Below are 16,044 nucleotides of genomic sequence, written 5' to 3'. Positions count from 1 at the left end.
TAAACTGAGCCTCGTCCTATGAGAAACGTTCGCCATTGGATGTCAGTGGAGGGAGAAATTCAAATGGGGAACCAATCAGATTCACTGTCCCTTCGCTCCCCCCACCACCACCTTATTAGGTGACCTCCCATGTCTCTCAGATTTCCTGCTCGCCGGGTTGCACCCCGTCAAGAATGTCATGAGCACTGTACTGGTTTTGTTGACCTTATTAGGTCTGATCCAGTATCGCCAGCCCCCTTCTGCACCACAATTTTATGATTGAACAGTGATGTTTCAGTAACAGAGGCCTCGCTTTTTACAGGAAACAGTTTTTTACTTCTTTATAGAAGGAAAATCTAATTTTTCCCCATTTTTAAAAATCTATTATTTATTTTCTTAAAAATATTTTAATAGAGCAAATAACCCCCTCCCAACTGTATGGTACATGTCCATTAAATACATATGACTTATTAAATATTAAATTCTAGAAGGTTTCACTGCAAAATCCTAAAGATCATTTCAGAACATTTTGTTGCTACAAAAAATTAAAGATCATGAATGAAGCAGCTCTGAAGAAATTAACTGAATGAATTTTAGCATAATTTTACAAATGTTCATTTCACTGTAAAAGAACCAGATTGATTCATATAGTCTAATTAAACAAATGTTGTTTTTTTTTAATTAGTAATTTCCTGTGCTTTAAAATGTCTTAAAGTATTGAATATAAAATTAGTTAAAAGTGGAGACACACTATTAATTTCAGACTGTAAGTAAATTTTTTTTAATTCTTAGTTTTTAGTATCTTTCTGCTTAAATATGTATTAAAGTTTTATTTACTAAGACACAAACAGGGCTTGAAAATAAAGATGTGAGTAAAATAAATCAGTTAAATATAAAGTTAAATATAATTGCTTCTTTTTCTACAAAAGCATTATTTCCACAGTAACTTGATTTGTCACAGAAAGAATAATTTTATTATATTTATCCACAGTGCAACAGGTCCTGTAATTTTCCTAAAATGTATAAAACTAAAATATGGAATTAAAAATGCATTTTTTAGCTGTAGCCTCCTCTGTCAGCAGATCAGAGAATTTCTTAACATTTTGAAGGCCTTGAAAATAGAGTGACAGTGCGTTTTACATTTTCCTTCATGCATTATATGGGTTTTATTTTACCAATAATAATTTCCACACTTAAACAGAATATTTCTATTAAAAAAAACTATTAATTGTAATTTAGAAATGACAGACTTAATAGTTTGTTTGATTTACCTACATGTTCAGTGTGTCTTCCCAAAGTCCTGCATCAGGATTTTCCTTCATTCCCAGAAATAGTTTAAATAAACTCCAAACAGATTAAAGCTCCTGTTTCCAGAAAAGAGTGAATATTAGGGAAAAATCTGTGTCATTGCTGTGAAAAGAGGCTTTTGTTGAGCTGTCAAGAGGGATAGGGTAAGACCAGCAGAAAAGTAAGAATTTGTGAGTCACAGGAATGACCAAAATCTGTTGTCTTGTTCTCACATTCCCACTGACAATGTAATTATAACTGGTACTGGAGGAAACATTCAGACATGCTATAACCAGTTTCTCACTTATCACTAAATGTAGACGTGTTTTGCAGATGAGGGTTTTTGTTTTTACAGAAAATGTGGCAGGTGAATCAGTGCATTGAGAGGTATTTATTATTTATCCTCACTGGGAAAAAGAGGAAATTAGAAAAGGATCTGTTCTAATTCTAAACACACACCTTACCTTTTTATTGACTGGAATAAAAAGACATTTTTTTTTCCATAAGAAGTGATTTTATTTGCAGGTGAGTTTAAGTTTTTTGTGATAAATATACTCAAGAAGGCAACAAGTGTTGCTCATCACTGATTCTTTACACTTTTATTTCTGTAAATGTGAGTGAGTTAGAATTAATGCATGTCAGTTACATTGAAAAATACCTGCTTAAGCCTTGTTTTTTCAATATTTTTATTATTTAAAATTAGAGACATGAATATTAGAGGATGCAGAAAAGTAAATCTGATTTTCCCTGAGCAGAAATCAGCCTGAGACACAATCCGTTCTGTACAAAAAACACATGTATCTGTGGAAACTCTAAACATCTGACTCTGCTTTACTGAAATTAAAGCAGTAAATGACATGGTTGATCACTTTCTGTGTTACTTAATATTTGATTAAAATGTGAAATAGTTTTTGCAAAGGATACATTTAAGAGCAGGAAATTCCTCTTGTTGCAGCTGCTGTTCTTCCTTGATAAATAAAAAATAGTCAGGTCATAAAAATCTACTTATTAACTCATATTTCGTTTCATTTGGTCATTAGTTTATTTTGGATGTGAAATTAAATGATTAAATGTGAATTTACAGGATTTATAGAATAGAATATAAATATTAAGAGTCAAGGCTGATGGAGAAAAGCTCAAAAAGCAAACCTCACCCTGAAATTCTTCTCATTTTAAGATGAATTTCGTCATTTATTTCAAATGTAAATTGTTTGTCTTTTAAAGCTTTATTTAATCATCATTTCAGTGACTTTACAGCTGCTGCTCAAAGTGTTTAGTTTCACACTTTTCTATGACATTTTCCACATAAATCCTGAGAAGCAGTGGGAAAAGATTTACTATTTTCTTTTTGCTTTTTTCACTTCATGCCTTATGTTTTTTTCCAGTGCCCAAATTAATTATTAACACACCAAAAAAAAATCAATAAAAATTACCCATGATAACTTATCATATCATATAAATATAATGAGAAATCAGTTAAAATAGTCAGAAACTGGCAGTTGGAGTAAAATATTCAGATCTGCAGAGTAACATGCATCAGTTAAAAAGATTAATCATGATTATTTTATAATGTGTTTTTTGGTCAAATTCATTAGAAGAGGTTTCATCAGTGTGATTTGTTTAGTCTGTATCAGAAATCAGGATGTGACACATGAATGAAACATGATGAACCTTTAATCACACATTTCTCCCTTTTCCTCTTGTTTAGGATTTCGCCACCAGAGCAAAAGTAGGAGTACAGAAACTCATCCAGAAGGTCGGATTCTTTGGGATTTTAGCCTGTGCCTCTGTGAGTAAAATCACACATAATTATTTTATTTTGAATATATTTTAACATGTTCTTTGACCCTGCTGTCAGATTCGCATCTTGTCTTGCACCAACTTGTGACATTTTGCTTGATATCAGAGAAGCACAAACAAAAATAAAGTATCAGTAAATAAATATAAAGTTTAGCCTTCTCTTTATTTTGTTTTTTTTGTAGAATAAATGTATTGATAAAGACTCACTCTGCTGATTTGTGTTGAATTGTCTCTGTGCATGTTCTGTCTTCTCTGTTACATGTTTTATTTCTGAGGGTCAATGACACAATCTGATGTTAAATCTGTTTTATTTTTTTTACTTTTTAAAATTTTTTTTTATTTTATTATTTTATTTTAGATTCCGAACCCTTTGTTTGATCTGGCAGGAATAACATGCGGCCACTTTCTGGTTCCCTTCTGGACTTTTTTTGGTGCAACGCTCATTGGAAAAGCAGTCATCAAAATGCACATTCAGGTGAGCTGATGTTAAATTATATTTCTATGATCAGGTTGATTCTTCACATGATGTAGTGGAGCGTCTGTAAAAGGTGAAGCAATGAGTGGAACTCTGCTTGTATTGCTTTAAATTTCTATGTTCCTCATTGGTAAAAGACTTAAATATGCTAAAGTTGTCAGTTTACATGTGTTTTAAGTGTTGTCAGAGACAGGAGTGTGTGAAATCAGCATCTCTGCTCTGTACTGCACTCAGCTGGGACTAGGGAGGCCATTTTGTGAAGCCAAAGAGGAGGGAGTCAACCATTTTGTGACTGCAGCTGCAGCAGCTACAGTGCATTTACGGTAGACTGACAGAGAGCAGAAGATTGACAACTTCTAGAAAGTAGAGTCAGGCAGTAACAGATACTCTGTACTGTATCCCTCGACTAAAAGTTGTGTTTGGAGACTTGGCATCATCAGCATTCTTCTAATCCTGGAAAATCCTCAATTTTCGTCCAGGAATTTGCAGTATGTGCGTGATTCCTGTCAGGGCTCGAAGCTGGAAACGGCCCGTTGTGACACTGAGAGAAAGGGTTAAAAAACAAAAGCCTGTTTCCAGTTGGCCTCTCTCCTTATCATACGCAGAAAAGCATTGTCTGGGCCCAAAGTGAGGCAAGGTGGGGGCGGGGGGGCTCAGAGAACGCCAGCTAAAGCAGATAAACATTGTCTGTGGGAGGTGATGGAGAAGGAGGGAAGGAGAGGGGGAGGTGGGCTGAGGGGTGGGGGGGGGGTGGGGGGACCGTGGCATGCACATCCACACATACAGGACCAGATTACACCCAGGGGTCCCATGGGCCCCCACTGACAGAGGTGTGTCCCTCCCCGTGTCACGGAAAGAAAGACTTCACCCGGCTCTCCAGTGTTTTCTGGGGGCCCAGTCCTGCTTCAGCTGCTTGGCCTCATTTGGTTCAAGCTCCAGTTCGTCTCAAACGCAAACCTAGTGTATTTATCACAGCAATAAAATGGATCAACTTTTAATTTCCTGTTGGGTGTCAAGGTTCTAATAGTTTTGGATTTTTCATTCTAGTTTAGTTTTATTTAGTTCTGACTTCTTTTTCTCTAATTCAGTTCATTTTAATTAGTTTTTAGAGCAGGTTTGCTAGTTTTTATTAGTTTTCATTTTTTTCTAAATGCTTAGTTTTAGTTTAGTCGTCTCTTTTCTCTTCTTCTCTGTCGGCGTATTCAAATAAATCCCAGACAGGACTCTGCTGCTTTCTCCCAACTTTAGTCTCCATGTTTCCAGGTAGAGTGGGGACCAGAAGACGACTGGAAACCACAAGTGAACACAAGTGACGGACCAAAAAGTGTCGTATGGTGCTGCTAGCTATAAGTGCTAGAGCGAAATAAATTGATTTCGTGTCAATCCAACATTGACAAAGATGAAAACGAAGGGAATTTTATCCATAATTTGTATCCGTTTTAGTTAGTTTCATAAGCACACAATACAGTTTCAGTTAGTTATCGTTTTTATTTTGTTATGTTTTTATTTATTTCAATTAACGAAAACGTTTTTACAGTTCTAGTTTTCGTCATTTCATTAGTTTTCGTTAACGATAATAACCTTGTTGGGTGTCAGGGTTTTCAGAGGCTTAAATATTGTCTGGATTCCAATATTTTTCATGAGTTTGAAGAGTGGGGTTAAGGGTCTGAAGCCCACACCTATGAGTCACATGTCCTTCATGTTCTATCCAGTGGCTCTGTAAGGAACAGAGATGTTAGATCTGAACATGAGAGCATTTTGGTGTCATTGTTGTATATGGATAGATAGATACATAACTTTGTCTCACAATTCAGTTAACACTCCCCAAATGGTTCAAGAAGTGAATCGTAGTACAATATATAAAACACACAACACAGACATGGACCATTTCATTCATCGTCTATACTGTCAGTGTGAGCAGCTGTATGTGGTCATCCAGGCATAAATATGCAGTCACACACAACACACACACACACACTAAAAATCTTCTGTGTATAGATGAAATAACATGTTTTTAACATTTCATCAAAGTGTGTCATAGGCTTTAATAGGTACTGTTTTTTTTTTTTTTTTTTTTACTTCATTTGTATTCGTTCATAGTGAGTTTTTTTCTTAATAGTATCCTGCTACTGCTCAGACCATCATCTGTGGCTGAAATGTCTATTTTTCTTAAATGTTCTGTAATTTCTGAACCACTAATTCACATGTATGCATTAACAAAAGTGGAGTTCATCAGTTTTTCAGTGATATTACACAGCTCCTATTTATTCTTGCTCAGACTGTTGTGAATGAAACATTATTAATCACTGATTAATCAGAATTTCCTTCTTTGAGCCTGTGAATGACTAATTTTATACCTCTGCAAAGCAAATTAGACAGACAGTGATTTGGAATCTAAAACATCTACATTAAGTTTTGTAATTAAAAAAAAACAAAAAAAACTTGCTCTAGGTTTTGAGTTACATTTTGACACCTACTTTAAATGAAGCTGATGAAATTGAGGTTTGACACCTGATTGTGATCAATACTATAGAAATACTTTAGAAAAACTAAATAAACTTGTACATGTCAGATACCAAAAAATTGTTCTTGGTCTTTGATAGTGAATAAACCTACACATACCAGCGTGAACCAAAAACCTCAACCGTTTTCTTTGTTGTAGTATAAATGCATCACACATTGCATTATTATAAAAAAAAAAAGGTTTATTTGAGGTACCAAATACTCATAAATCATCTTCCACAGAGTAGACATCTTCAGGTAAAATGTAGACGTGGGGAAGTATTTATTTACAGCTCCAGACAGATTTGTTTTATTTATTTTGGGTCAAAATTGACTCTTCAGATTGTAAATGTTTCTTTTTCCAGACTTTGGTGCATCAGTGGGGTAGAGAAATGTGTTTTTCATTAAAAATATGTCATTTCACATTGAGTTGAAGTTCGAATGAATAAAATAAAATCAAATTCTGTGATTGTTGCTTCTTAAGTGTGAATATTTTCTATTGTCCTTCCTCTGCTATGACGGTAGACTGAATATATTTGGACGTCACGGACACTTTTCTCCATTAATGCACCAAACAATTAATCAAGAAAATAATGAACAGATTAATCCTCAGTGAAAATAATTATTTGCTTCAGCCATAATTTCAACACAACACTCATTTTCCAACTCATGGAAGTGGAAAGAATCTGTCTGGAAGCTTTAGCATTGTGTCGTTATCAAAATTCTGATTAAAACTAAATTCAGTCCAAACAGTGATAGACTCTCAGACGATAGTCAATCCAATGTCTTCTGTCTAAAAATGGACATGATTTAGGGACAAATCCATCTAAAAGGATACCAGATTCCCCCTGATGTTCAGCTCCTAATTGCTCTGTAATAAGAGGATGTGTTCAGTAAAAACACTGCTATTTGTGTTTTACATTGTTTATTCCTGGTAAAAAGGCCAGGTCTAATAACTGGTCAAACCCTGAACCTGAGACCTGACTAATACTGGATGTACTTAAAGGCAGACTTCATCACTGGGACTTTGATTAAAAATTTTAAAAGTAGACGCAGTACATTCAAGCACAAAGCTGTGATAGTAAGTAACATCTGATTTAATTTATTGTCAACATTTTAATGTACAGGGTGGGGAAGCAAAATGTACAATATTTTGAGGCAGGGATTGAAAGACAGTGTATGACCAATTAGTTTAGTGAAAGTCAGGAGAATTTATTTGCCACAAGAAAATGTCCATAATAGAAAATGTTTTTATTCTATGTGTCCTCCTTCTTTCTCAATAACTGCCTTCACACGCTTCCTGAAACTTGTGCAAGTGTTCCTCAAATATTGGGGTGACAACTTCTCCCATTCTTCTTTAATAGTATCTTCCAGACTTTCTGGTAATAGTTTTGCTCATAGTCATTCTCTTCTTTCCATTATAAACAGTCTTTATGGACACTCCAACTAGTTTTGAAATCTCCTTTGGTGTGACGAGTGCATTCAGCAAATCACACACTCTTTGACGTTTGCTTTCCTGATTACTCATATGGGCAAAAGTTTGTGAAAAGGTATGGATAATAGTGTTAGGTATGATTATGACATCAGTATATGTTTGGGTTCAAAACAACTGACGTAGTGTCTGCTGAGAAAAAACAACTAAATGTTCAGTGTACATTTTGCTTCCCCACCCCGTATGTGGTACTTCACTGCCTCTGTTATAAAAATGTTAAACTACAAATACACAAAAATGCCTAATGTCATCGTACTTACTACTAAATCTGTGACTGAAAAGTTAGAAAAGCTAAAGCACATAATGAATTAACTAATTTTATAGCAAAAGAAGTCATTAAATCTGGGAGAAGTCTTTAGTTTGTTTTTATCTCCATATTGTGATGCACCCAAACTTTATAACAGGAGGACTACTGTCATATTACTTTTTCACATGTAAATCTACCAAATTATGACTAAAACATGAGCTAAATCATACATTATTGTATGTTTTAGCATTAAAAGGCCATTTCAGAGGGTTTACTGAGTGTGATGAGATGAAACGCCAGTTAGCTGATGATGACTCATAGCACTATGATAGAAGACAATAAAACTAGTATTTTCTTATGAAAAGCAAACAGTGTTATAGTTCTATAGTTTCTATTACAACCTCAGTAAAGAAATAAAAATGTACAAGTAAGCTATATATTAGTTATATTAAAATCTGCTTTAACTTGTACTAACTGTTGAAAATATGAAAACATTTCATTTGTAACTATATGTTTATTCCTCTTTTAATTAGTTGGAACAGAAGCCATTTAGGATTATAATAAGTTAAAATAACTAAGGCTGTGTATCGGCAAGAATCTAGCGATACAATACAAATCACAATACTAGGATCACAATATGATATATCACGATATATCATGATACTGTTAAAAAGGCAATTTTTTGCTTGTTTCTTTTTTTAAATGATTATTTCCTGGAAGAATTGAATTCCAGCAGAAATCTGCACAAATCCTAAACACATTTGTATTTGATCCTAACAGGATCTGATGTTCTATCACAAAATGTTCAAACTGTGTTCAAACTGAAATTCTGTTTTCCAGACATTCCAGTTTCAGATCCTGTTCAAATGTTCAGATTCTATTAGATAACTTTTCGAGATAACTTTTGTTGTGATCTGGCGCTATATAAATAAAATTTTAATTGTTTGATTAATTTGATTGGTTTTCCCCTGTAAGTTGCTTTGGAAAAAAGCGTCTGCCAAATGCATAAATGTAAATGTACTAGTTCAGAACTAACATCAGAACAGTATTTGAGTTCAATCCCAACAAAGGAACGAACATTATTGAATAAAAGAGTGGTAAATAATAATAAATAAAAGAAAAACAATAAAGAAAAACAAAACAAAAATGAACCTCCACAATATCTGCATTTGAAAAATACCTAAAAATATTAATGCGGTACTTTTTATATTGATACAGTATTGTGAAATGAAATATCGTGATATATTGCAGAATTGGTATTTTCTAACAGCCCTAAAAATAATGTGATGTGAACAGGGTGTTGTCATCATGATCTGGTCCAAAAGCTGGTTTAAATGTTCAGATAATTTTGTCAAAGAGACACAGGAAAGGATTTGCATATTTGAGCATCAACGATACACAACAGAATGAAAAGATTCAGGAAACTGGATGGATAATGTGAGTACAGGGCCAGGGTTCGAGCTCAGACCTGTTCAAGCCCCACAAGCAGAACCATCATTCATCTAGACCTGATAGAACCACATGGATCAGAACCGTACAGCCACATGCTGATCACTCCATATACTGTAGGATTTTTGTCTGTCTGTGCAAACTCTGTATTAACCCACAAAGACCCAGAACTACTTTTATTTCAGTTCCCAAATTAATTTTCTCTCTATTTAACCTTTAAGTGATTTATCACCATTTATTACCATATTACCCTCTGTTTTTTGTGTATTTTTTTTCCAGTGAAAATCAGGTATTTTCCTGTATTTAATTTACTGATGGTGTAGATGTTCATAAAAGCTCAGTGTAGTTGAGGGTTATTATATCAAAAACAGAAAAATGAAGAAAAAGGGACTTTTTCAGCATGTTTTAAATTCCAGGGGTTTTACTGCTGAGTCAGTGTTGTAGAAGATGACGGTGTTTCCACGGTAACTATGGAGCCTCTATTGTGTAATTTTTTTTCATTTTTATTTATTTGTTTTTTTATTCATTTTGTTCCCTATTTTATTTATTTCTTACATTTTCTTACCTCTTTCATGATTTTTTTCTTCAATTTTATTCATTTTATGTCTTATTTTGTCCATGTTACTAATTGTTTTGTTGCTTTATTATTAATTTCTGATAATTTCATTGATTATATTGGGTGTTTTTGTTATTTTGTGGCCTATTCTTTTTTTACTTCATTTTTGTATAGTTTTTGCTTATTTTTTCACGCTTTCTAGTATTTCATACATTTTTTTTATCCATTTTTGTTCATTTTATTTAACGTATATAAACCCGGTGTGTCCATCCACTGTCATTGATCCAACTCCATGGGTTTTACTGGTGAGTCAGTGTTGTAGAAGTGTTTCCATGGTAACTATAGAGCCTCTGAATGTCCAGTGGGTCATACCTGATGACCATGAAAAGACGACAAACTGCATTTTACACCAATTATTTATAGGGGTGTAAGAAAGTATCAGTTCTGCAATATATCACGATATTTCATTTCACAATACTGTATCAATATTTAATAGTACTGCATTGATATTTTTAGGTATTTATTCAAATGCAGATATTGTGGAGGTTCATGTCTGTTTTTCTTTTTTGTTTATATTTTATTTATTCTTATTTAACACTCTTATTAAATAATGTTAGTTCCTTTTTTGGGATTGAACTCAAATCCTGTTCTGATGTTAGTTGTGAACTAATAGAATCTGAACATTTGAACAGGATCTGAAACTGGAATGTCTGTAAACCAGAATTTAAGTTTTAGCACAGTTTAAGTTTTGTGATATAGCATTAGATCCTGTCCTGATCAAATAAAAATATGTTTAGTATTTGTGCAGATTTCTGCTGTAATTCAATTCTTCAAGGAAATAATAATAAAAAAAAAAAAGAATAAACAAAAAATGGCCTTTTTAACAGTATCGTGATATATCGATATCTTGTATTGTGATTCTAGTATTGTGATTTGTATCATATTGCCAGATTCTTGCCAATACACAGCCCTAATTATTTACATGTATTGATAGGATTAGTGGATCATCAGCTATTAAACAGTTACTTCAGTAGATGTTTTGGTCGATGGTGGTTGTTTGGGCCTTTATGGGTTAACCCCAGCCTTCATTATACATAAATAAAGTTGTAATGCCTTTATTTTCTTTGTGTTTGCCACATTAGAATAATCCATAAAGAATAGTTTTTGTGGTTGCAGGGCATTGGAAAACCCAGGCGTGTTTCAGTAAAGTGCAGTGTAGAGCAGGTGACTTTCTCCATCGAAGGCCAACAGGGAATAAAAGGGATTTTGAAGCTTTTGGTGCCGGTGTGTGTGTGGGTGGAATACACTGCGCAGCTGCACTTCTTCAAAGTGTGTTTTGATCTGCTTCCTACCTTTGCTTCAGGTGTGTTCTCAGCGGTCTCTAAGGAAAAGCTTTTTTTCATATTCTGTTTCCATCTTTTATGCTCATTAAGCCTGACTGGTGAATGTGCGCCGCTGAATGGTTGAAGTCGTTGGCTTTGTGAAGCGTCGGGGCCACTGGAGGATGACGGCTGATGTCATGGAAATGGACACGTTTGGGCCTAGTGGGACAGGTGATTCTGCTGAGGACAAAGGAGGTGTGGCAGAGGAAGCACACTCTGATGTAGAGTTCATGGGGAAATATGTAGGAGAAGTATTCGTATTAACGTTTGACATTTTAGCTGCGGCGCGTCTAAAACGGGTTCCTCTCACTTCCACGTTGCTATGGGTTCACGTCAGTGTCCAGTCGTGAAAGTTCCTGTCTGTAAACTGTTGAGAAGTGCTCTGAGGCATCCCTGTTCTGGTCTGTGTGACTAGGACGTTATTATCGTGACTATCAGTTAACAGAAATCAGCGAGTCAAGACCATGTCACCATCAGTTTCCGAGCAGACACATTTAAAGTGTGTTAGTCAGCTTTCCTGTGCCGTCTTGCCGTCCCTTCCTGTTTCCTCTGAAAGGGATGATAGATAAGTTTAAGCCTGTTTAGGATGTATATGCACAAATCAATATGAAAGCGTCACACTGAAGATGTAGGCTAAAGATAGTCACTGTAATGTCCTATTTTTATGTTCTGTCAGGCATGAAAACAGCAGATGTCAGAATAGAATAGAATAGATCTTTATTGTCACAGGGACGATGAAAATCAGTTTAGCTGCTCTGTTTCTTGTTTAGCAACACTTATAAGACTGTGTAAAAAATATCACACAAAATTATACTGAAATTATATACTGAAAAATATTGGCAATATACAAAGAATATACAAATACTACTAAAATATACAAAGAGCTAACCCTATACTACAGATAAAAGAAATATATACAACACATAAATGATATATACACATAATAAAGCACAGGTGTCAAACATGCTTCCTGGGGGCCAAAACTGGCCCACCAAAGGGTCCAATCTGGCCCCTGGGATGAATTTGTGAAATACAAAAATTACACTAAAGATATTGATAATCAAGGATGTTAAAATCATTTTAGGTCAATTCAATCTGAAGTGGATCAGACCAGTAAAATATTATCATAACCTGTAAATAATGAAAACTGCTAATTTTCCTCTTTGTTTTAGTATAAAAAAGTAAAATTAGAAAAAAAAAGTTACATTTACAGACCATCCTTTTACAAAAACTATGAATATCCTGACAAATACGAACAATCTGAAATGTCTGAAGAGAAGTATGTGGATTTTTAACAATATTCTGCCTGTTACTGAATCTTGAAGTTGTGATGCACTTGTATAAATGATCAACTTAGGCATAATGTTGTTAACATTGCACTTTTTTCTTCAGAATTTTCAGGTTGTTCATTTTTGTTCATGTTATGTTCAAGTACGGTTGGTAGGTGTAAACTTTTTCATCATGAAATTTTACTTTGTTCACTCAAAAACATGGAGAAAACTTTGGAGTTGACATTATTTATAAGTTCTTATCTTATTATTTATATAATTTTACTGGTCTGGCCCACTTCAGATCATATTAGGCTGAATGTGGAACTGAACTGAAATGAGTTTGACACCTCTGTAATAAAGGATATATACAAATTAAAGTTAAAAGAAGATGCATGTGTTATTATTATTACACTGAGGTAGGGTGAGTGTTGCATTGTCCATTAAGCTGGTGTTGGCGGTGGTGTTTATTCATATGTTTCTAATGCAGATGCTCATGGTACATTTTCATTAAATGTACCTAACCTCAGTCTGTTCTGGAGCTTCAACACTGGTATGTTTAATGTAAAAGACAAACAAGTGACAATACATGTGTGACCTGGATCACATGTTATATAACCCTGTAACAAAAGAGCCTGTCACATGAAATTACACTTGTAATTTTCTGACTAACAATGCAGAAGTGGTGGAAACGCACCGGTCACATTTATATTTGTCCTCTGAACCATGATTTAATGTAAATCCCTCAAGTTTATCCTGTACGTTGAATAGTTTTTAAGGCAACTGATGCATCTTACTGCAGGGTTTAATTGGTTTCAGTTTAGCTAAATAGTTTTTCAACAGAGACGATGTGTCGTAACAACACACATTCACACCAGTTGTTTTTTTTTGTTTTTTTAATGGTATCATTATTGTTATTTGGTGTAAACAGTATTAAACATGTCATGTGAAAACTTGTGGATATAGTGGGATGATGTGGTAAAAGAAAAAAGTCTAAAAAAAAAACCCAGCATCAATAGTTTTATTTTCTAAAATCCCAGTCCTGTGTAAAAGTATTGTTCCATCATTCTGTTTGTTGGTTTAGTAAAATTCTAATGTCCACACATATGCATTTGTTTCTGTAATGAGATCCAATCTGATATATGTGAAGTGTGAACAGCAGGAAAAACTAGAGCTTCAGTGTAAGAACAGCTTCTATAAACCTCTCTTCACATTTAACATGTCTTTAACCCTTTTGTTCACACAATATGAGACTTATGGCATTAGTTTTCAGAGGTTTTATACCAGTAACAAACTGGACAAAAGTAAGCAGAAAAAAAAATCAACATAATTGACAAATTGAAAAAAATAACAAAATTATCAACAAAATGAGTTAAAATGACCAAAATAATCAACAAAATGAACAAAGACATTGACAAATTTAACAAGAATGAACAAAATAATCACAAAATGAATAAAATAACAAATAAAATTAACAAAATATTCAAAAGAATACACAAAATGAAAAAATGAACAAAATAATCAAAAGAATGAACGTAATCAACAAATGATCACAAATTTATCAAATTAACAAACAAAATTGAGCAAAATAATCAACAAAATGAACAAAATATGGGGTCAGAGGTCACAATAAATAGTCACTTTAACCATTACAACACATTTATTTATTATTTTATGGGTTTTTAGGCCTTGCACATTTTTCCTGCATTTTCTTGTTGTACGTGAAGAAATAAGAATTAGAAATAAATATGTATGATCATTTCAACCCTGAAAACAACAAAGATAATGGTAGAATAAGACTACTGTGCAGTTCTGTGTATGTCATATATGTACAGTATCAACAAGCAGTAACAAAACACACTTGAGGGGATGTAAATGTTCATTATTTGTAAAAAAACAACATTTTATGATATTGGCTTAAACATGGAAAATCTGTTTTTGGGGGGTGTTTTTGTTTGTTTTTTAAGCCAAAATCATGTTTCAGGTAAATGTAAGTGTCATAACAGCCAAATATAATAATGAATGATATAGTAAAACACAGCCTTTGACCACTTGAGGATTAAACAGTTCTTTGTGCCCTAAACCAGCTTCATATTTAGATGTAATGTACTGAAACAGATTGATAATGACTGAACTATCACTGTCTAACTCACAGGTGTCAAACATGCGGCCCGCGGCCCAAATCCAGCCCACCAAAGGGTCCAGTCCGGCCCTGGGATGAATTTGTGAAATGCAAAAATTACACTAAGATATGAACGATCCTTTTAGTTCAGGTTCCACATTCAGACCAGTTCAATCTAAAGTGGGCAGGACCAGAAAAATACTATCAGAATAAGATAGAAATAATGACAACTCCATTTTTTTCTCTTAGTAAATGTAAATATTTTCATGTATTTACAGTAAAACAAAGTATAATTAAAAAAAAAATGTGAATAACCTGAAATGTGTTTAGAGAAGTACAATTTTAACAATATTCTGCCTGTTATTAAATGTTGTGTGTGTTTGTAGATCCACTGTGATCTGTAAGTTCTAATGTACATGTGGAAATGATAAACTGAGGCTGAATAGTGTTAAAATTACACTGATTTTTTCAGTTTGTTCATGTTATTCACATTGTTTGAAAAGACAGTTTGTAGATGGAAACATTTTCATTGTTCAGTTTTACTTTTTTCGCTCTAAAACATAGAGAAAAGTTTGGAGTTGACATTATTTTTATATTATTGTGTTATTATTTGACTGGTTGGGCCTGCTGCAGATCAGATTTAGCTGAATGTGGAACTGAACTAAAATGAGTTTGACACCCCTGGTCTCAGCTGACATTTTACGGCCTCTTCTTTAAAATGCTAAGCTGCAGCTGTGTTCTGTATCATTGTGTACACTCTCCCCTGTAATTCTGCTGTATATATTTTAGTATCTTTGTAAACCTTGGGATCCGAGCTACAATTTACAATCATCTGTGGCTTTGAACATGAGTTTGTGACGCTGCGTTTCTAAGCCTCTCTAATGGCACGTTCAGGCCGACCCAGATGCATCACACTGCTTTTTTAGTGTTTATGGGAGTACAGTAACCTAAAACAAGGCCTAGTAAACCTCCTCAATTAGCGGGTGTGTGTCGTTACCCCCCCATACGCAGGACGACACAGTCTGGTTCCTCGGTGCTCGTCTCTGACCCTTGTGGCCCGGTGACTCAGCGGGAACCGGACCGGGCCTGAGCCGGCACCCAGACCCCCTCTGAAGCCGTGACACATCTCCTTTGGTTCTTCCTGTTTAACCTTCACACACATTTGCACACTCAGCTCCTGGTGACGGCAGCCGGACCCAGAGCGCTGCTGCGGTGTGCCATGGAGCTCAGACCATCTATTCCTGCCCTGTGTGACAAAAGGGCGCCTTCACAGCTGCTTTTAGACCATGGGGGTCAAACATACGGCCCGGGGGCCAAAACCAGCCCACCAAAAGGTCCAGTCTGGCCCGTGAGATGAATTTACAGAGTGCAAAATGCAAAAATTACCCTGAAGATATTAACAGTCAAGGGCATCAAACTCAAAACTAACAGCATAGTAACCTAGAAATAATGACTCCAAATTTTCTTCTTGGTTTAATGTGAAAA

General features: G+C 34.6%; 1 protein-coding gene across 1 annotated transcript in view; it reads left to right on the top strand.

The window, feature by feature from the left end:
* The first annotated feature begins 2,975 nt into the window (after window positions 1-2,975).
* LOC115433573 (vacuole membrane protein 1-like) overlaps window positions 2,976-16,044 on the top strand; it is a 48,267-nt gene continuing 35,198 nt past the window's right edge. Inside the window, exons 1-2 of the mRNA XM_030155053.1 lie at window positions 2,976-3,055; window positions 3,425-3,541. Coding sequence (XP_030010913.1) covers window positions 3,530-3,541 — 12 coding nt within the window. The 5' untranslated portion in view covers window positions 2,976-3,055; window positions 3,425-3,529. The remainder of the gene's footprint in view (window positions 3,056-3,424; window positions 3,542-16,044) is intronic.

Source organism: Sphaeramia orbicularis, chromosome 14 (genome assembly GCF_902148855.1).
Source record: "Sphaeramia orbicularis chromosome 14, fSphaOr1.1, whole genome shotgun sequence".
NCBI lineage: Eukaryota > Metazoa > Chordata > Actinopteri > Kurtiformes > Apogonidae > Sphaeramia > Sphaeramia orbicularis.
Note: the sequence above shows the minus strand (reverse complement) of the source record. Positions and strands in the feature narration are given on the sequence as shown.